This window comes from Typopeltis vanoorti, chromosome 5, assembly GCF_054136105.1.
Source record: "Typopeltis vanoorti isolate ZY-2024b chromosome 5, IOZ_Tvanoo_1.0, whole genome shotgun sequence".
In the NCBI taxonomy this organism is placed as follows: domain Eukaryota; kingdom Metazoa; phylum Arthropoda; class Arachnida; order Uropygi; family Thelyphonidae; genus Typopeltis; species Typopeltis vanoorti.
In genome coordinates this window covers 128,883,818-128,907,815 of record NC_143553.1, presented here as the reverse complement: position 1 = coordinate 128,907,815, position 23,998 = coordinate 128,883,818, and the positions used below count along the sequence as shown (strand labels likewise).

Sequence of the window (23,998 nt, the reverse complement as noted above, 5' to 3'; positions counted from 1 at the left end):
ATGCGGACATGAATCCAAGCGACTGAAATGAGGTTCCTTCGAGGGGTTGCAGGGCTGACAAGACTCGACAGAGTCAGAAGCTCTGCAATTCGGGAAACCCTCAATACTCAACCGCTGCTTCTCCGTGTTGAGAGATGACAGTTACGTTGGTACGGGCACCTGGTCAGAATGCCACAAGAGAGGCTCCCTCAGCAGGCCCTCTTTGCCAAGCCAGAGGGTGGAAGGCCAAGGACTCGCTGGATAGATTGTATCCAAAACCTTGGGTGGACACGTTTGGGAATCCCACCAGAACACCTGAGCTTGGTGGCAGAGGATCGTGACCATTGGAAGTTATTCTTGCAGCTGTTGCCCCCCCCCCCACAACCCAATTAGGAAAAGTGGTCCTTGAAGATGTATGTATGTATATAAAGAAAGTGCTGAAGCCCTACTACACAGACCAAATTTAAACCGCAATGACGTTCTTACTATTCCTAAAGTATGGGAAATTGTCATACAAAATTGTGTAAAATAATATTTATATATATATACATACATATATATGTAAATAATTTTTTACCTTGGGAATAATGTATATTAGGGTTACCAAGTAATTTTATACACTTGGTTATTTTACTCCTAATCCCAAGTAAGCAAAAACAGTTAAGTTTGCGCCTGAATTTTAGAACTTTTCTTTAGACTTGATCTACGTTCAGGTCTAAAGGTCGTAGTTCAAGTCTAAAGATGGTACAACACCAGGGCAACTCATTGTAAAGGTGAGTAAATCTTAGTATTTTCCATAATGTAAAGCACTTCTCACTAAAAGATGTATACTGCAATACATTATGGGTGGGATCACTACTTTTCAGGCGCAAACTTAACTGTTTGCTTACTTGGGATTAGGAGTAAAATAACCAAGTGTATAAAATTACTTGGTAACCCTAATATACATTATTCCCAAGGTAAAAAAACTTATTTACATATATATATATATATATATATATATATATATATATATATATATTGCAAAATAGAGTTGAATGACTTAAACCGAGAGTTAGGTAAAAAAAAGGGGGATTTAATAGTAAAACACAACTAGTTTCGACTTATAATAGCCTTCATCAGGTGGCATTATAAAAGAAAAGAAAAAACACTAAACACTGAAGGTTAAAAAAAACTATGAACAACATAGAGAGTCTCTATACATAATTAGCATGAAAACGTTGTAGTTTTCATGTTAATATATATATATATATATATATATATTTTTTTTTTTTTTTTTTTTTTTTTCCAGTTATATTTAATTTATTTCTATAACACGGTACCGCATGCATATTGATATTCAATTGTAATCATGCATCCTAACTGTATATGTTATTCCTAGTATTGTTTGAACTACTGTACTGATGATGTCCCAAGATACTTGGGGTGAAATATTTACGAATTAAATAGTCATTACTGTGGTTAGTACGTGTGTTTTTAGTGATGAATTCACCACAGGTTTCGTTACATAAAAATTTCCTGTAATCATGTTATAGAAATTATCCATGTTGGAATGAGGATCTCTTTTCTAACTCCAATTTATCAATTTATCCAACTTCATTCTCCATATAACTAAAGCTAGCAATAATTGCAACAAGTCCAAGCCTAACAAATGTAGAAAGCTCACCTTTTGCACAAATGGTAGTCATAGCTCCTGGTCCCTTGCAAAGTCCAATTTAGTGCTGCTGCTGCCACTCTGTAACCCAGATGGCACTACTGCAACAATACCTAAAAACAGCTGATCCTTCTAGCATCATCTCTATTCCAAATCCTGCAGAGATGACCAAGGCAAATCACCTCTATGACCATTACACTGTCATCAGGAAAATATTGAACTATCATCTATCATCTATATATATAGCCTGATCAAAGCCTTGTACAATGGAATGAAAACATCCTTTCTTCTACACATCAGTGTTCTCTGCATTATTCCCATAATCCACTAGTTGTCTTTGCAATTATCCCCACACATCACCCATTCAAACAGTCTGTTTAGGTACTCTTGCAAAGCTACATACTTTCCCCAACTTTGCATCATCTACAAACAACTGTATATCACCAGTTAAGAACTTTCCAATGTCACTTACATACAAATTAAACAACAATGGCCCCAAAACAGATTCTTGGGTCATGCCACTAGTAACTTTCCTCTTTCTGGGATATTCCCCCCACCCCCCCACCCCACCCCACACACACAACCTGTTAATACCTTTCAGACAACCAATCTCCAATCCAACACACTAATCTACTATCTGATCCCATCTGTTTCGATTTAACTACTAGTTTGTCGTGTGGCAATCTATATACTACTGTATATATGAATCCCCATTGTTCAATGTATTCGTCATCTTTGTTATACGAGTAAGCAAGCAGTTTGCTAAACCATAATCTTCCTTTAGCAAACCCATGGTGCATCAATGAGAATGTTATCATCATCAGTCCAGTTCTGAATCCTTGTCCTCACTAACTTCTCCAACACATTGACCACAATTCCAGACAACCAGATTGGCCTATAATTTGAAGGCTTAGTCTTATCACTCCATTTATGAAGTAGAACAATTTTGCCATCTTTCCACTCCTTTGGAACTTGGGCTAATCTGAGACTCATTTTAAAAATTTAAGATTAAAACTGTTAACTCCCTGGAACATTCCCTCATGATATGCAGTGATATACCATCAAGTTTACTCATTTCTTCATATACCTCCTACTCACTCATCATCATTGGTTCCTCTCCCATTCTCACTGCTCTTAAGTTCTGCATTAGGTTAAAATCACAAGGATGGAACACTTTAATGAACTGCTTATTAAACACTGCTACTATATCCTCCTCAGCATTTATTATTCTCCCATTATCAGTGACCAATATCATTCTCCTATAATCATTCTTCCTTCTATTAGCCACATATTGAAAAAATCTTCCTAGGATTTCTTTTAGCATCATTTGCTAATTGCTGTTCATGTTGCACTTATGCTACCCATACTAAGTCAGTCACCTTCTGCTTGTTCTTTCTACTCTTCATGTAACTGATTATCTCCACTCATCTTTCACTACCTTCACAATGCTTTTTCTTCTGGATTGCATGTACACCTCTTCAGTCATCCATTTTACACCTATCTTATTTAATCTCCTGACCTTTGGAATACACTTACTCATTGCCTCTGCCAGATACTTCCTGAGTAGAGGCCAAGCAGCACTAATTTCCTTCCCGTGCAATTCTTCATTCCATGATATCGCTGCAAGCCACCTCTTGAGTTTGTCATAATCACCTGCCTTATAGTTTCACATATAATCCTTTCTCACAAAAGTCCTGATATCGCTACCCACCACAAAGTGATCACTTCATGGTCACTTTCACCTATTGAAGGAATATGTGACACTTCATTTACAACAATATCTTCTGATGAGCTAATCAAATCCAAGACTCTCATTTGACGTGTGGCCTCTGTTACATACTGCTTAATGTAGTTATCCCTTTAAAATTCAAATTCATCCTCTTTGGCTCCTGATGCTGTCTGTTCATTCCAGTCTATATTAACATAATTGAAATCACCCATGATGATCACTTTTTTCTTATTTGCCAGACCAATTTGTCTGAACATTTCCATCTCGTTGCCTTCCATATTACGAGGTCTATAGCAACACCCCACTAAGCATTTCAACCTTTCAGTACATGACAGGATGGGAGAGAACCAGAGATAGCCACTGAAATTGTGTATGAGTGTGGTAAGCAGAGACCTGGACTATTTTTTCATAGAGAATAGCGAATGAGCGGAATGTTGCCAAATGTTCTCATGGGTCTTTCTTTGTGAAAACAAGTTTAAGGAGGAATGTGACATATCATGTGAATAATAGTTAGTGCAGCCTTCTTGTGGTAAATTTACCTTGCATGGAGGTCTCTGTCTAATAATAATATAACACACACATCTAGCTAGCAATTCTCATCCATTCACTTAAGAAGAACTCCATTCTCCAAACATATCTAATAGGGTATAAAAGGTTCTGTGTCTGCAAGTTCTACTATAGACATACAGAAAGATCTCTTAATGGAGATCTTAACAACATAAATACTTTTTCTGCAATCATTAATGTAAGTTTGGACTGGCAGACACCAAACAAAAGACTTGAACACTTCATCACACTGGGTTAAATTACAGAAACCTCTTGCTGCATAGAAGTCATTACTAGTTTAAGAGACTATTTTTAGAATATTGAATGGTTTTTTAACTTGGTTCTACTATAAATTAAAGATGCCAAGAAATTATATTCTTGGTTTTAATCCTTTATCCAACTAAGCAAAACAATGTTTTGCATGTGAAGTATCTTTACAACTGAGCTACTTGTATATAGAGGCTAATGACTTCACATCAATTGCCTTAGTATGCATCCCATAATGCAAAGCACATGCCTTTTCGGATGTGTATAATGCTATGCATAATGGGAAGGGCCACTACCCAGCTGGTTTCAGCCTTTATTGAGGTCTCTTCAGTGGGAGCCAGACCTGGAAAAGATAGCAAGGCTGAAATAATGTCGAAGTCATTAGCCTTTATATACAAGTAGCTCCGTCATGAAGATACTTCCTGCACAAAACATTGTGTTGCTTACTTGAATAAAGGATTAAAACCAAGAATATAATTTCTTAGCATCTTTAATTTGTTTTTGGAATAAAAAAAGGAGAAAGACATCAGGGAAAATCTTGAACAACCTAGATGCCAAAAAAAAGGATTCTGATCCTGATGGCATTCTTCCCATTTGTATGTAAGAGAAGTTTCCTAAACAACACTAGTCCTTTATCGTCTCTGTACTATATTATACTCAGGTGGCATCCACCTCACAGCATGAAACAAGTCTATGCTCTGCCCATTCCATAAAAAAAAAAAAGAAAAGATAAATGTCAGCCATCAGTTATTACCCTATTGCTTTCATCTGAGTGCTTTGTAAAATTACAGAGAAAGTAGTCAACTTTTTCATCACTATGAGAACTACCTAATCAGTGACCAGTGTAGGTTCTACCACTCATGATTCATATTAGATCTTCTAGCCTATATCAGCCACCTTTTGGATATGTGCCATAAAAAAGTTAGGAAAAATCTATGCTCTTGCTCTTGATCCTTTTAACATTTGATATTCTGGCATAGACGGCTTCTCTGCAAAATTCTATCCTATGTTCTACCTTCTACCCTTTGTGACTGGTTTGTCAGTTTCCTCTGCATGTAATAATGGTGTTCTTTCCTTAGATTTCTCACCCAACCAGCTATGACGTACAGCTAAATCTGGATACGATTCTGTAACACCCGTTGAATAACATGGATAGGAAGTGCAATTTGGTCTCACTATTTCATCCACCTCAGCTGTTAGGGAGGTTAATGCAGGTGTTCCTTATAGCTCTGTTATATCACTCTTCCTCTTACTCATATCATAAATGATATTATCTAATTCCCGAACCTTATTCACAGTTTTGCTGATGTTAGCACTCACTATTCTTCTTACTCACATGAGAAACCTTGCAGTTGCTCAAACAGCTGAAGTCTCAAATTACTTCCAGAATATAATTATAACTTGAATTGAGTTTTACACAGTGTATCAGCTGACAGTGTTTTCCCATAAAATATCCATTCCATTCATCATCATCTTTGTTTATATTTTATCCATGTTTCATTTTTGGCTATTGTGAATATACATATTTAAATTCACCTAATTGATCTTCACTCTCAACACCTTTTTCTTATTGTATGTTTCAGCTCATCAAGTTTGGCTTTGAATATCTTGTCGTCTCAGATAGAGTTTGGACTGGCAGGTATCTTCTAAAATTATACAACCAGGTTTCTCTTATTAACACTCTTTTAATATAAATTAAAATTTTGTATTAGATCTCATTTAAATTAGCCTTTGGTTGATGAACAGGATAGCTCCAGCCCAGTAAGCTTTGCTATTTTTGTTATTATTATAATTGTAACTTATTTTCCAAAAAAAGACCCTAGTTCTGCTTCCCTTACCTTTGATAACACTCATCTCATGTCAAACCTATCTCTCTCATCTTGAACTGACACCTCTAGCATTTCTTGGAATAAGCCCATCACTTGTTTATAGCAACCTCAGCATCCAAAAACACTTGGCATCTATTTTCATTCAAGATGTTAATTTTCACCTGTCTAGGTTCTAATAATTGCCAATCCAAATCTGTCTAACTGTAGAATAATACGCTGACATTTAGGGAACTACTTATCTTTTTCATGCCTCATGGCACATAAAGCAGAGATCCATTCTTCCAGATACCTCTGTCCTGAGCCATAAGTTCAGCTTCTCTCCAGCTTTGCCAGTCATTCTTCTTCTTTCCTTTTCTGTCATTCTCTGCAAAGTTAATTCAAGCCGTCCCCTTTTGTCGATTGGTAGAGCCGCTGCTACTTATGGCTCAGTTAAGTAAGTTTGAGCGCGGTTAGTAGTTGGAAGGGAATAATCGTTCGATGCTATTGGCATACTCTCCCTCGATGAGTCTTTGGACTCCCTGGAGGTGTCAAATAATAATAATAATTACTCCCGAGTATGTAAAATTGTTAACTGCTTCTACAGCAATGTTGATTGATGTTGATCAATCAACAGGTTTTATGATTTCTTTGTGTCATTTGCTGTTTAGTTTAAGAACTTTTGTTTTAGTCCTATTTATTTTTAAGACCAACTGTTTCAGCTGTTTTATACAAGTCTTTTGATTTTGCATGTATATCACTGTATTTTGATATCAAAACTGTTTCATCAGTATAATCTAGATCTTCTAACTGACGTAGGATTAATTCCTCTTCTTCCACCCATAACTTTTCTTATAATCCAGTCAGTGACTATGTTAAACAATAAACCAGTCATTACACAACCCTACCTTCCCTCTATGATAACTAATCGTTTTTCTTCTTCTTAGTACCAGTCTCTTGCAACCTCATTATATGCAATTTAAAAATTTTTTTCATTGCTTTTCAGTCATGTCTTCTGGACTTTCTACTTTCTCAATTTTCAGCATCTCATTTTCCAAAATATGAAATTGATTTTTTATCATAATAGAAAATTTTTTCTTATTTTCATTCATTTTTAATTTAGACATGTCATATTTTACCTTTCCATTTTGTTTTCTAATTTTTTAGGATGGTGCAACAAAAACCTCTTAAAAATAACAAAAAAAAAGTCTGGTTAATCGATGACATTTCTCTCCCACCTCCTTCAATCACTGTCTTGTTGTCTTTTGTCATTATGTCTTGTTTAAACATTTCTGTTTGCTATGATGGATGATAGTTCAGCAGAACTATCATCTATCATTTCCCTTTATTTCTGCTAAACTTACAATGACACTACCAACAGCAGCTGCTCAACATCTATTTACAATTCAACTGCTAACCCTCTAAACTAGCTACTCCCACTTATCTTTCACTCCATCTAATTCTGGTCTCTGAAGCAGCCTCTACTCATGAGGTATTCCACAAAGACTATAACCTCCATCTCTTCAAAGAAAACATCACGGATTCATTTTCTCCTAACCTATCCACATGCATACATCAGTTTGCTCTGCCAACATCTCATGTATGAGAATGATATGTAAAAGTGGTGGTTAAGAGAAAATTTTACTTCAGTTAAAGAATCATGGGAATATAAAGAATCTCTGTGTGTGGTTTGTCAGTCTTGAAAAGGCATATGATACAGTCTGTGTTAAAAAAATAAATAAAAATAAACATTTGAAAACGGAAATTATGATATGTAGATGAAACATATAGTTGACTTAAATGATAAGTTGGTTAATTTGGCATTAAATAAGGCAGTCTTCACATTTTTTATAATCTTGATGGATTCCGTTAAGCAAAGTAATATTAAACCTGATATCAAATTCAGAGATATTAATCTCACTTCTTTACTCCGTGCAGATGATTGCCATTCTTTTCATAAATCCACTACAATGCTTCAAGGTGCTCTAATCAAATTAAATAATTGCTATAATAAATTCAATATAAAACTCAACAAAAAAAAAAATCCGACTGCATTCTCAGTATTGATCTTCTCTCAATATACGATCAAATAAAACATTTTAGCTATTTAGGCACAATTTTATTATAGATGGCAAATTAAATATGAAAATCATTGATCAAATAAGCAAAGTCTGTTTGGGGAGAAGCCAATTTGATGAAACAAAAATCAGTCTATAAGATAATATTCTGATTTTAGCAGTCTGAAAGTGCTAAACTTTATTGATCTTATTGTTAAAATAGTACATATCATCACAGACTGTGAAATCCAAAGAAAATTAAGATAGAATTATATTAAAAATGTAAATATTAGAAAACAACCTTGAAATTTAGGTAGATAGCATTTCTAGAGACTTTCATTTAAACTAAACATTTCTTTTTATGTAGTGTTTAATCTTTTTTTTTTTTTTTTTTTTTTCATGTTCATTCAAAATTTCATTGTAACAAATTCATAAATCTTAATAGTCCTATATATGCATCAGATGATGATAGTTCAAGCATAACATCTGGATCAAGCCACTTGGTTGTAACCACTAGTTTTACAAGTCCTCAGCATCAGCCACTTGATTCCCAAAGTGCTTATGTAGAAACTTCAACACCAACAGCGTCTGCCCCCCTTGTAGTTGACTTGGAACCTATACTACAGGAATTAAGAGAACGTCATGAAGAATGCTCACACATGGCTGAAGAGATTGACTTGCTCAAGGTAGAAATTGTTTGATGTTATTTTTGAGTTGTGTGTGTGTGTGTGTGTGTGTGTGTGTAAAAGATATTACACAATATGCAGTTCTCTCTTTCTCCACACACACACACAACTAAAGTATATATATATATATATTTTAGTTGTGTGTGTGTAGAGAAAGAGAGAACTGTATATTGTGTAATATCTTATATATTTTATTGTGTTCTATGGTATTATATTGATAAAAACATCTAATAAGATGAAATTTTAAGTTTAAGATGACCTTTATATCCTTTTAATACTGTATGCCTATAAAACGGCAAGGCCTCGATTTTACTATTTTAAACACTAACTAAACATAAAATTAGAACATTTTAATAAAAACTTTTTGATAAAAATAAACAGTATCATTATAAAATGCTTTTCTCTGGAACTCTTAGCCAGATAATTTTTTGTAACTATCTTAGCTGTTATACCCTTAATTATAATGAAATTATAAACAAAGATGTATAGAAAATAATTCAGGGTTAATTTTTTGCTTAATCTACCTTATTTCATTAAGAGAAGAAACAAGCAACTTGAGTCCATTATCAATGAAAATCATCAGTCAAATTCTATTAATGTGGGCCTAATCCTAGTGGAGGAGAGGATTAAATAAAATAATGTAAAGAAGGTACTGTACCAATCACAGCGATTCTGCACTCACACAGTTTATTTACATGAAGGAATATACCATTGGTATATTGGAGTCATAATTTAAAAATATTTTTAAATAAATATTCTTTTATATACTTTGAACTATATTTCAACATGTATGTATTGTTTATTTAGAGCCAGATAAAACAAAAATGTTCCTGCTTAAATCAGTCTCTCCAGGATGAAAGGTATCGATATGAGGCAAGTTACTTTTTATTTCTCTTGGCAAGTAGTTCTTTAAATAGAATCATTTAAATTATACACAGCTATATTTTTTAACTAAAAATTGATATGTTTGTTAAAGTATAGCACCTAAATTTCTTTCTACTTTCTTTACAAACATAACTTTCAAATAGTGATTATAATGTCACTTAACCATTATTGGCTTATTTTTGAAGATTTTTGTATGAAACAAATTATAGTCATGCATATGTGGGTTGTTAATTTAATGTGAAAAAGGATTAAAATAAGGTTATGGTACATTGCTTCAAACTGTTTAGGTGTCTCTTGAGTACAGATCCCAGACTTATTCTAAGATGCTTTGTCCTTCCAAAAATGATGAATATATCTCTCTCTAACTGCAGGAAGATAGATGCAGTATGCAAGATTTGGAACTAAAAAAATCTGTTGGTGAGTCAGAAGTTTTTTAATATACCACCCATGGTCTTCTGTGGTCTACCCTCAAAAATCATACAAGCAATCTCAGCACCTTATAAAGAGTACAATGCTACAGTAATCTTTAAAACAGAAACATATGAATCCTTTCCAGTGACAACAGGTGTCCTGCAAGGTGATGTACTAGCACCTTATTAGTTCTTGGTATGCTTGGACCACATTTTTCCAGACCACCAACACAGGAGATCTTGGTTTTAACATTAGAACATCCACCCACACCATGCAAATAACTGATCTTAGCTTTTCTGACGATGTTGTACTTATTGATACAGAACCAACAAATGTGCAAAAACATCTCGGTCTACTAGAGGCACAGGCTAAACTTATTGGTCTGCAGATCAACATCAAAAAGTCCAAAGTATTCTCAATAGGTTATGAAAACTTTATACTTCGCATCGAAAATAAACCCTTAGAAAGAGTAAAGAGCGTTTAATATCTTGGATCGTACATCAGCAATACAGAAAATGATATTAGAAAATGTAAACAACTGGCTCTAATCTTCCATAACAAACTCTGCCCCATCTGGAAATCATCATTAATATCATTAAAGACAAAATTAAGACTATACCATGCAACCAGTAGCTCCATCTTCTTGTATGGTTCTCAAACCTCGACAATAAGCACCAAAAAAACTACAGGTCTAATTAACTCCTTTGGAACTTAAGTGATGGCTTATGTCTTCTAAGAGTGGAGGCTTTGGAAAGCAGTGACACTAATGGTTTTGACAGCATATGGTATGAGGTAGAAGTGGCCAAGACAGGATATTTAGTAGGGTGTTGCTACAAACCAAGGAGCACAGATGGTGAGGAGCAGGAGATGTTTAGGCAGTTGAGCTTCGCAAGTGCAAGAAGAATTATTGTCATGGGAGATTTTAACTACAGCAATATAAGCTGGGAAGAGGAAAATGCATGTAGTAATAAGGGAATGGAATTTCTAGAATTTTGAGCGACAAATGTCTTAGGCAACATGTAATAGAGGGAACAAGAAGTTCAAGAGTTTTGGATTTGGTCATAGCATCAGAAGAGCTGATAATAACTGAGATAACATCTCTTCTGCCAGTTGGAGAGAGTGACCATGTGGTTTTGACTTGGAAGATGAATAGACATGCAGGTGTATCAAAGAAAAGGGAATTATGTAGAATTATAAGGCAGGTGATTATAAGAGTCTTAGATGTCAGCTTGGGCAGTTCCATGAAGGGTGGAATTGGAATGCCAGGATATCATTAGCAGCAGTAGTAAACTGTATTCCACTGGTGAAGAAGTGGACACAATTTGGTGGACAGTGGATGACAAACAATAAACAGGAACTGCAGTCGAAAAAGAGATTATGGAAGAGATATAAGGAGAGGGGTGGAGAGCAGATGCATGAAGAATATAAGACGCAGTCCAGGAGAGTGCCTAGTATGATGAGGAAGGCAAAACTAGAATATGAGAAGAGATTGGCACTAAGATCCAAAGAAAATCCGAGGGAATTTTTTAGCTATGTGGCCAGTAGGAGGAGAAATGATTGTGGAAGAATGATATTGTGTGATAAAAATGGGAATAGAGTGGCTGATGCAGAGGACGTAGTGGAGTTGTTCAAAGAGCACTTTATTAGAGTATTTCATCCTGGAGAAGAAGGTTTTAATACTAACGGGATAGGGCAAGTTTAGAGGTGCAAGAGGAGAGTGTGTTCCAAATACTGAGTACTCTGGATGTCAGTAAAGCTATGGGACTGGATGGTATTTCACCACAGGTTTTGAGAGAATATGCTAAAGAACTGACAGCTACGTTGACCTGGCTCTTCAATAAAAGTCTGACTGTGGGAAAGGTACCCAAGGAATGGAAGGAAGATAAGATAATACCATTGCATAAGGGCTGTAACAGACTGGAAGTTCTAATTATAGGCCATTTTGTGTGTCATCAGCAGTTGTTAAGGTCTTGGAGAAATTAGTGAGGGACTATATACAGCATTGGGCAGATGAGGGTAATGTTATCTGTGAGAATCAACATGGATTTGTTAAGGGGTGCTCTTGCTTTAGTAATATGATTGCCTTTTATAATAAAGTGACAAGAGCAGTTGATGAGGGGAAAGGCATATGCTGCCATTTTTTTTAATTTTGCAAAGGCATTTGACAGTGTGCCATATGATAAGCTGATATTTAAGTTGCAGCACATTGGTTTAAATGTCAGGTTAGTCAACTGGATTCAGGATTGGGTGTCTGATAGGTATCAGAGAGTTGTGTGTGGCGAGGCAATATCAAAGAAGCCGAAGGTTACAAGTGGGGGTTTCACAGGGCTCAGTACTGGGACCTGTATTATTCACCCTTTATTAATGACATTGTCAATGGATTGCAAGTGGATGGATATTCAGTTGTTTGTGGATGATGTGAAGCTGGGAAGAGTTATCAGTAATAGTGCAAATGTGGCAGCCCTGCAAGAGGATTTGAATAAATTAGACAGATGGGCAAATAATTGGGGATGTCGGTTTAATGCAGCAAAATGTAAAGTCTTGAAGTTTGGGATCCATCAATGGGAGGCTGCATGCTTGATTGGAGGAGCTGTACTGGAGGAAGTAGGGGAGACAAGAGATCTGGGGGTGATAATTGATAGAAAACTGAAATTCAGGGAGCATATTGCAGAGGTGGTGAGGGTAACCCAGAGGATTGCTACAATACTGAGAAGGACGCTGACCTTCAGAGATAAAAGAGTTATCATTGCATTGTATAAGACCACACTTAGACTATTGTTCTCAAGTTTGGTCCCCAGGATTTAAAGGGTACAGAGGCACAGATAACAAAGATGGTTTCAGAACTGTACGATATCAGTTATGAAGATTGGCTCAGGGAATGTGAACTGCAGAGTTTGGTGGATAGAAGGAGAGGTGATATGATCAAGCTTTTAAACTGTTGACAGGCAATTACAGGATGGACATTGGGGAGTTTTGTTTGGTGGAACAGCTGGAAGGAGCGATGACAAGGGGCTGTCCCTGGAAGCTACGAAAGGAAGCTGTGAGCAAGAGGGTGAGGAGTGGTTTCTTTGCGTGGAGGGTAATTGAACCGTGGAATGCATTGCTTGAGGGAGAGTGGTGAGAGCAAGAACTGTCAATGAGTTCAAGGAGTGGTATGATAGACTGCGTTTCCTAAGAAGGACCTCCCACGATGAGTCTCTTGACTCCATGGAGTCCTGAATAATAATAATAATAATAATAACTACCTGCCTCAGACTGATCCTTGGTTGGACTGTGCCACTAACTCTGCTGTGCTAAATCTGGCTAAGCAAGAATCACTTGTTGATATAGTCAAAAAACTACAACTCAGATTGATGTACAAATCATCTGGAAGATTATTTGTACATCAATCCTTTAATAACCCATCCTTTTTGGAATTCCTCATCCTGTACAAACCAGAAGATGTCAATCGCAGTAGAGGAAGACCATGCAAACAATTTTGGCAATACATCTGTGAAACCGTCAATAGGCTGAACTGTAAAACTCCATCTGAAATCTACCAGTTAGCTCAAGATAGGGTGACTTGGAAGACCATGATTTGCAATCTTTAATTTTTAATATAAACCTCTTTCCCCTTTTCACATTGTATCATATTGTGAATAAACTTTGATGATGTGATTAGTCAGAAGTTGTTTAATATACCACCCAGAATGTTAACCTTTCAAACAGTACACTATATCACTACTTCACATTGGATGAAAGATTCACCATGATTTTTTTTCATAGGTTTTTTTTTCAGTAAGTGTTTGATATGTATGGTGTTATATACTTTTCCATATCTGAAACCTTAAATTCAGATCATTGTTATATTCCCATGATTACCGAACTGTTTGTCTTAAAGTGAAAATCTGTCCCAGGCAACCTCTATTTGACCCGAACCCAACTTGTTCTTCTTGATGTTCACCTTCCACAATTTTTCTTTATTTTTTCTCAAGTCAGCTTGTATAAATCTTACATGTAACACTCAGTACTGGAGCGCTACTTTAATTTTCCAAAACTCTACCTTCTGAATTACAGAGCTAATTAAAAACTGTTATACCTCTATATTTGAGAGTTCTGATAAATGCCATCTCCAACAACCTTTGCATGTTTCAAGTTTTTGGTAGCTTTTTCTACAAGTATTAAGACCTATTCCTGGTGTACAATCCTCGTAAATGTTTTCAATCACCTTTCTGTCACTTCTTGTTTCATTTAACAGTGGTTCAAAGAAATTACTCGAGACATTTAAAACATGTTTATCTTCAGTTTTCATGTTACCTTTATCATCTCCAAGTCCAAAATATCATTTAACTTCGAAATAGAAAAAAAGATTACTGTAATATACAGTACTCTTTTCTCCACTTGCAAGTTATTCAAGAGCCTCCAGAACATTCTGTCACCTTCCTGATAATTTCACTTCTATATTCTTACCAAAATCTCGCCATTACTTTTACAAATTTCTTCACTTGTTAGGTTTTTCTCTGTATACTTACTCTCTCTCTCGAGCACATGCTGATTAGGCACTTTCAGTATGCTTTTCCATGATAGCCTCTTTAATTTTCTGAATTCACAATGGAGTTCTTGCAGACAACCACGCTATATACCTCCCTGGCTGAATCGATCATTCTTATCTTCAGAGTCTGCCACTGTCTTCTCCAAGATTTTATTCTGTTTTCATTTTTTTCTTGAATGATATTGGAATTTATTGTTTACCTGTAAAACCTGCTCAGCTTTTTTTTTTTTTTTTTTTAAAAAAACTTTCTTATTTTTCTTTTCAGTATGTTATATACTTTCATTCTGCCCAAAACTAAATGTTGATCATTTCCTATTTGAAATTCTCTGTATACATCTTATGTCCTGAACCTGCATAAAGATGTTGCTATCAACAACAACATAATCAGTAATACTTTCTTATTTCTTGTATCTTCTCTCCATGTAATTTTATGCACATCTGTATATTGAAACATGGTATTAATAATGTCCTGAACAGAAATCGAGAAAGCTGTCTATAACTGGAAGAAGACCTCCACATAGCCTTTTAAGGAATGCAAAGAACTGCCCAGGACTTTTGTCCTGGGCAGTTCTTTGCATTCCTTAAAAGGAATGGACTAATGTCCAATTCTCACCAATTGGACTAATGTCCAATTCTCACCTTCTCTTGGGGGCACCCTGTTAGGTATCTATCTGGATACTGAACGAACGAAGATGGGACAATTTGGGATTTAGTTGATCAAATTGTATTCTTATTGACTTAAACCATAATGCAAAATGATGGTACAACATGACAATTTCATGCCAGCTGGGGTGTTGCCTGGTTAAACAAGGAGGTCCCCATTGTTTTTGCCAGGGGACCTGGACAAGCGGTGCAAAGTTAGCTACTGCAACAAATCCACAAACACATTCCAGCTCAACATCAGAAGAGTTCAAGACTGGTACTATGAAACATAAGAGGCATCAATAGAAAAGAAACAGAACTACCAGGTGAATTGTATAAGTACCAAATTGACATAATAGGTGTGACTAAAACAAAGAAGACAAAAACAGGTGAGATCTTTCTAAGCAACAAATGGAAAATTCTTTATTCAGGAGAAAGAAGGAGTAGCTATAGTATACTACACTAAATAAGAGGATAATCTTCTAGAATGGCAGGCCATATCAACTAATGTGGGTAAATATCAGAATTGGTAACTGAACAATGAGATTTATTTGTGTGTGTTGTCTCAGAGAAGAATTTACTAAGGAAGAAATGGAGTAATTTTTCAAGGTATTAGAGAAGGCAGCTGACACAATGAAAAAGAATAAATTAAAGATACCAAGAAATTATATACTTGGTTTAAACTTTATCAAGTGTAAGCAAACAAAGTTTACGCCTAAAGTATTTTCAGGACTGGGGCAACTCTTGGTAAAGGTGGTATGACTTCACATCACTTGCCTTTGTATCCCATAATGCAAAGCACATCTCCTTGCAGACATGTATCATGCTATGCATTATCGGAAGGGTCACTACCCAGACTGGTTTCGACTTTTATTGAGGTCTCATCAGCGGGAGCTAAAACCCAGAGGTGATACCAAGGTCGAAGTAATGCGGGTCATATTTTCATATACGAGTTGCCAAAAGGTGTCACACCTTTTGGCAACTCGTATAGTTTGGAGATAGCTAGTTGATGAAAGTTTTTCCACTTGGTTATACTATAAATTAAAGATACCAAAAAATTATATACTTGGTTTAATTCTTTCCACAAGGAGATGTGCTTTGCATTATGGGATACTAAGGCAAGTGATGTGAAGTCATATACCACCTTTACCACGAGTTGCCCCAGTCCTGAAAATACTTCGGTTGCAAACTTTGCTTGCTTACACTTGGATAAAGGATTAAACTAAGTATATAATTTCTTGGTATCTTTAATTTATAGTATAACCAAGTGGAAAAACTTTCATCAACTAACAATGAAAAAGAAAAAGTTGGTCCTTGATTACCAAACATAGAAATGTTTGGGAAAATTGTGGAGAAAAGAGTGAAGTTAATAATAATGGCAAGTATCTGCTGCATTTGTGTTTAGGATATGGACTAGTTATTACTAACACCATCTTCCAACATAAAAATGTGCATGTATTCACATGGAGAAAAGATGCAAGAAATAATTTCTTATTTCAGTCTCAGTGACTATGTTTTAGTTGATAGCAATGTTTTCCCCACTGGTTCAGGACAGAAGAGCACAGAGGATTTGAAATAGAAAGTGATTACTATTTAGTTCTGAACAGGAAGAAATTGAATTTCCTATTGAAAAGAAGAGTGTGTAAAAAAAGTTTTAAAACAAATCAAAGTTGAGCAACTTTCAAATGTGAACTGTAGACTAAAATACACAAACATCATTCATGAAAAATTTAAAGAGTTTGATAGCAAACACCTAACTTTGGAGATTCTGTGGTAAACCTTGAACAAAACAATTGATTCAGCCAGAGAGGTAGGTTATGAAATTGTTTGTAAGGATAGAAAAATCACAACTCCATGGTGGACTCAGAATTTTAGAGAGGTAATCATATCGAAAATTCCTGGCATGTAAGTTAGCTTGTGCTTTTAGAGAATACTGAGAATAATGTAAGAAAGCAAAGAACTGTGCAAACTAGCTAAACAGAAGTCATGAGAAGACTTGGGTAAGAACATAGAAAACAAATATCAGGAAGGTGGCAAAATATTCTGGAGGCTAATGAAAGATATTCTCTTTCATTAATGTCTGAAGTAATTACATTGGGAAGATATAAGCAGATTTAACACAGTGGTAGAAACTTCCAACAGGAATGCAGTCAGGAATACATATCTATACTTGAAGTAGAAAAAGTCATCAAAAACCTAAAATGTTGACAGGCAGCTGAAGTAAAAGACATTCAACCAGAAATGCTCAAATATGGAGGCATAAAAGTTTTACAGTAGCTGCTCTGCTTAATTCAGAAGGCCTGGTCAGAGGATCTAATTATGGATGATTGGAGTAGAGCTCTCATAGTAACCATCTATAAAACTGGAAATAAAACTGCATGTTAGAATTACAGAGGTGTTTCCCAGAGCGTTCCTGGTAAGATTTATGCAAATATACTTGAGAAATGGCTAAAAAAAAATTGTGGAAAGGAAGCTTGGTGAATAACATGTTGGATTCAGGTAATAGAGGTAGTCAGGGTCAGATTTTCACTTGTAAGACAAATAATTAAGAAATCTTGGAAATATAACAAGGATCTGTGTTTAAGCTTTGTAGATATGAAAATATGACAAGGTGCCAACAGGAAAACTAGTCAAAATACTACAGTTATATAGTGTAAATGAGATTATATCGAACAATATAGTCTCTATTTGAACTGTAAGTTGGCAGTTAGAATTGAAAGTGGTATTAAACTTTATCAAAATTGGAGATGTTAAAGTTAGCTCTTTACTTTATGCAGATGATGTTGTACTTCTAAATAAATCTAGTACAAGTTTGCAAGATTCCCTGACTGAATTGAATAACTGTTGTAATAAATTTGGTATGAAAGTTAGCACTAAAAAGACAAAGACAATGAAAATAGGCAGAAATATATTGAAAACATCAACTGCCTGAATGGAGAACCTGTAGAACAAGTAAAACATTTCAGGTTTTTTAGGCATGATTTTTTAGTGAAGATGGCAAATTATATATGGAAATAGACAACAGAATTAGCAAATCTGGTATTGTAGGAAGTCTTTGACTCCATGAGGTCTTGGGTAATAATAATAATAATATGAAATAAGAGAGAAATTAGTCAAAACACTTCATTAACAGTCTACAAGACAGTGTTCAAACCTGTTTTAACTTATGGATCTGCAAGCTAGGAATAAAATACTTGAACAAAGATGAAGACCACAGATGTGAGAGTTCTGAGATTAGGGGAATGAACAGATGCTATTAATGGCAGCATCATATTAAAAATGAGGATATTAGGAAAGAACTTGGCATTTTTAGTATTCAGGAATGTGCTAACAGAGTTAATCTCAGGTGGTATAGTAACTTAAACAGAATGGGGGGAGGAAAGATTTGAGGAAGACCAAGATGTAGGTGGATTGAAAAAGTGCCTTAGAAGACAGAAATACAAGGATTGTTTGAAAAGTTTGGTAAATTTCTAATAGACGGTGACATAATTTGTTCATTCATACAATGTCAGCACGTATCATCTTTTTCATGGCCCTAGCAAAATTTTAGCCATGTGTGACCCATAGTTCTCATTTGGCAAACATTTAAAATGACTGTGTTTGCATTTTTCATAAAAATGGAGAAAAACGAGTTTCATGCAGTGATAAAAACACTTATTTGAAGAAGTGGACAGCCGCACAGATCAAAACCGAGTTAGATGCAGTTCATGGGAACTCTGCACCGGCATTGAAGACTTTTTATTTTTGGATAAATGAGTTTAAACGTGGTCGTAAGTCCATCGAAGATGAAGTGCGCTCCGTAAGCCCGACTGAGATCACTACGAAGGAAATTATTGACAAAATCCATTTTATCTTCATGGAAGACCGCCAAGTGAGATTGTTTAGATTGTAGGCATCTCAACTGAATGGCTGTATAATAGCTTGCGTGAAAAATTGTTCATGAAAAAGCTGTGTGCGCTATGAGTGCCGTGATTTTTTAAAAGTAATAGGCCTACAGATTTAAATTTTAATATGAATAAGAGATAGGGGACTTGGTTTAATTTTGGTGTTAAGAAATCTCTTATTGAAGGTGTTTGTGATGCAACAGATAGTGATTCATCCACCTCCAGCCTACAAAGCGATCTCCAGGATGTACAAAAGGAGGAGAAAACTACCACACACAGGAGAAAAAGTCTGCATTCACTCATAAGTACTTATAATAATATTATAAATTTTAGTGATCAGAATGGGATATGTCAATGAAAATCAGCACAAATTAATTTAATGATGTTGGCCTGAGGAAACTACAATATGCTACAAGATTTCATTAGTCCAGCGATTGATAACTGATTTAAATTGATATGACCTCTGACTATGAGGAACTTTGGAATGATGGAGAATTCTCTGCAACGTTTAAGGAACGTTAGGTGGTTCAAAAGCTTGGCCTTTCTGCATTTTTCTCTTTCCATGCATTGAACTTTGTGTTTCATTAAACTGTTTAAATTAACCATATTTGGTCATTTGATAATTAAACATACAAACTATTGTTTTAATACTGACCATTTACAAACATCTTACATTATTACCTACCAGTTTCACTAGCAAACTGTCTAGCTTTTTCAAGGCGTTTATGGAAAAACATAAAAACTAGTAAATGCAAATTGAAAGGAACATAAAAACATTGTAAACAAACTATAGTTGTTAAGGTTACACGTCATGTGACAGAGACCGAAAGGACTTATTGTTCTTATTCATTATCACGCATGCGTGTTTGTTGTAAACGTGTATTGTGATTACTGGCTTGTTTCAATTACACCAATTTTGTTAATATTGTACTTCTCTAATTCTTACACCAGTTCCACTTATGTGAGTGATGCCTGTCTTGAATTGTTCTGATAGTGAGTATGGAGTGTGTATTCTTTCAGTGAAAACATTTTTCAATGTTTATCTGATTCCTTGATTGGAAACAGCAAGGCATTGTTTAACCAAGCAACACCCTGGCTTACATGACATTTCATCTTGTTGTAGCATCACTGTTTTGTGGTTTAAGCTAACACAGAACACAATTTGTACTGGTGAATACCAAATTCCAGGCCCATCCTCATTGGTTCCCTATCCAGTTAGATACAATAGTAATAGTATAAATTATGCTTGCGAAGAAATTATATTCTTGTTGAATCTTTTACCCAAGTGTAAGCCAACAGTTTGTGCATGAAGTATCTTCACAACCTAGGCTACTTGTATCTAGAGGTTGTTGACTTTACATTAAATGGCTCAGTGTCTTGTAAAAACACACTTCCTTTTGGATATGTGTATTTTGCTATGCATTAATAGAAGGGTCACTATCCAGACCACTTTCAATTTTTATTGAGGTCTCATCAGTGGGAGCTTGTCCCAGAAAGATACCAAGGTTGAATTAATGCAGAAGTCATATATTTTCCATATACAAATAGCAAGAAAGGTGTGTCACCTTATTAAAATACTCTGGATCAGAGATAGATGTAGAAACTTCTTTCAGTTTGATTCAAAGTAAATTATACTTTCCAAGATATTATATTCTTGTATAATCCTTTACCCAAGTGTAAGCAAAGTTTACTTACACTTGGGTAAAGCAAAGAAGCCAAGCTGTGAAGATACTTCAAGTATCTTCACAAATGGCTACTTTGTATATAGAGGCTGTTGACTTCACATCGATTGCCTCAGTATCTCATAATGTAACTCATATTTCTTTTGGACATGTTATTACTATGCATTAATGAAAGAGTCACTACCCAGACTGGTTTTGACCTTTATTGAGGTTTAATCAGTGGGAGCCAGATCCAGGAAGATACAAGGTGGAATTTGATAGTAGCTCTTCCAATAATCTTAGCAATACACTCACATCTGAAAGGAAATGTCTTTTGCATTATCGGATACTGAGGCAATTGATATGAATTTAACATCTTCTACATACAAGTAGCTTGATCATGAAGATATTTCACTTGCAAGCTTTGCTTACATTTGGGTAAAGGGTTAAACAAGAATATGATTTCTTGGTAAGTATAACGTAAGGTGTAACCAAGTGAAAGAGAAAATTCTATACACTAGTGGGGGTGCACCACCAGAAGTTGAGGATTGGACATTTGGTCAGTAACTTCTGTCAGTTATCCACAGTTTTTTAAAATGTCATTTTGAGACCTCCTCTTGGTTTTCTATCTTCGATCTTTAAGCATTTCTAAATAGGGGGAAAAAATTCTTAACCTACTCACACTACTAATGTACTATTATTATTATGTTACACCTCCAGGGAATCAAGGACACCCCCCCCCCCCACCTCTATGTAATTGAAGTCTACACTACTTAACCTCTAGCCGGTTAGTGTATCCGCTCTCCAGCCAAAAGGCCGCGGATTCGAATCCCGCCTTGGGCATGGATGTTTGTGATTGTCTGTGAAAATACTAGTGATGGTGGTGGGCAGTAGATGGCGTTTGTGTAGTTGTGGTTCGTTGTAGTTGAAGACAGAGAGTTGTAGAATAGGTGCCTTCCCTCGATGAATCTTTGGACTCCCTGGAGGTGTCAGGTAATAATAATAACTACCCCCAATACTGCCAGTAGTATTTTTTTTTTGTCTGTAAATTGTATTATACTAGGGGCACTTTGCCTGTATACAGGATGATAAACCTGAGTTTTCAAGAGAAAAACCTGCTACCTCCATATGACATCAGATAACTTCAGTTGAACAAGCCCATATAAAGATTCCTCTTGTCATGATGAGAATCAAATGCAGGTCTTTTCTAATCAAGAATGTGGTATCTGTTGTTTTTCTAATTGCACTACAAAGAGAATTAACTAACCTAACCTTTCATGGGTGGTAAAAAAAAAACTTTTTGTTTGTACCTTTTTATTGTTCATCAGCTGTGTGACATTTTCTTTGTCTAATCTCCTAATAATAATATTGCAACAAGAGAGAGAGAGAGAGAGAGAGAGCATAATGTTCCTAAAAATTCTGAAAGGACATATTTAGTGGTGATTATTTCAATTTGGAAAAACTCAAAAATTTACTTGAAATTGGGATTCACCTGTACAAATTGTGTTCTGTGTTGGCTTAAACCATAAAACAGTGATGCTACAACAAGATGAGTTTTAAAAGAGGTATACCGTGAGTAGACATATTGATACAAAATTAATAACAGAAAAAACTCACACACAAAGATTATTTAATAGTATAATTTTTGCCTGTGTGTCACAAGCATCTTCAGTACATATTAAGCTCAAATTAAACAATAACTGACAATTCCAAAAAGCGCCACCTAAGTAGCTGGTATAAGATAACTAAAAAGGTCAATAAATTTCCTTTAAAAAAAAAAAAAATCAATGAAAAAAATCAAGCTACAACAAGATGAGTTTTAAAAGAGGTATACCGTGAGTAGACATATTGATACAAAATTAATAACAGAAAAAACTCACACACAAAGATTATTTAATAGTATAATTTTTGCCTGTGTGTCACAGGCATCTTCAGTACATATTAAGCTCAAATTAAACAATAACTGACAATTCCAAAAAGCGCCACCTAAGTAGCTGGTATAAGATAACTAAAAAGGTCAATAAATTTCCTTAAAAAAAAAAAAAAATCAATACAATAAAAAGTTAGGAAAGATTAGCTGATTTGTAAAGTACTATCTCCCATAAAGGGGATAGACGTAAGCCGTCGGATCTGTTTAAGTTAGGAGAATGAAGTAGAGTTTCACATCTTTCTTTATAAAGACGTTCCATGAGGAACTGACTTTTGTGAAGAACTTGTCTTTCTCCAATGAACTCTATGTCTAGTGAAGATGACATGTTCTGCAAGTCCAGACTTTTCAGGTTTAAAGTATTCAATATAAGATTGGTGTTCTTTTAGCTGGATAGAGGCAGATCTTCCCGTTTGTCCGAAATAAGATAATCCACAAGAGCAAGGAATCTGGTAGACACCTGGATGATGAAGATGTGGACGCTTGTCCTTAGGAGAAGTGAGAAAGGTGGAGATTTTTCTAAATGTTCGAAAGGCAACAAAAATATTCAGTGGTTTTAAAACTTTTGCTATACGTTCACTGATGCCTTTTACATAAGGGATAGGAATGCGCGTTAATTCTTCGCCAACCAGATGGTAACCTACATTTCTCAGTTTATAGAAAGAAGACTCATACAGGCTATTCTATCCATGCGGAATCTCATCACCATCCCAGTCAAAAGGCAGGAACTATTAAAACACTGGTTCATTGGGCTCACTCCTTTTGTTCTTCAGACGATCTTTTACAGAAAGAACTGCAATGTATAACTTCTTCCTTTCTATCTAATGGTTATAAGAATTGCTTCATTAAAAGAACTTTGCGTAGTTTTAATATGTCTCTTCAAACACAGAAGAAATAACGTGCATTCCTATCCTTTATGTACAAGGCATCAGTGAATGTATAGCAAAAGTTTTAAAACCACTGAATATTTTTGTTGCCTTTCGACCATTTAGAAAAATCTCCACCTTTCTCACTTCTCCTAAGGACAAGCTTCCACATCTTAATCATCCAGGTGTCTACCAGATTCCTTGCTCTTGTGGATTATCTTATTTCGGACAAATGGGAAGATCTGCCTCTATTTGGCTAGAAGAACACCAATCTTATATTGAATACTTTAAACCTGAAAAGTCTGGACTTTCTGAACATGCCATCTTCACTAGACACAGAGTTCATTGGAGAAAGACAAGAGTTCTTCACAAAAGTCAGTTTCTCATGGAATGCCTTTATAAAGAAACACGTGAAACTCTACTTCATTCTCCTAACTTAAACAGATCCGACTTCTAATGTCATTTCCC

The 23,998-nt window shown here is 35.4% G+C and overlaps 1 protein-coding gene across 4 annotated transcripts in view; it reads left to right on the top strand.

Moving 5' to 3' along the window:
• Positions 1–23,998, top strand: part of LOC150106809 (transmembrane and coiled-coil domains protein 2-like) — a 316,563-nt gene that overhangs the window by 234,231 nt on the left and 58,334 nt on the right. For all 4 annotated transcript variants that reach the window (XM_090392723.1, XM_090392721.1, XM_090392720.1 and 1 more), the window contains 2 exons: positions 8,483–8,723; positions 9,531–9,596. In XM_090392723.1, coding sequence (XP_090248849.1) covers positions 8,483–8,723; positions 9,531–9,596 — 307 coding nt within the window. The remainder of the gene's footprint in view (positions 1–8,482; positions 8,724–9,530; positions 9,597–23,998) is intronic.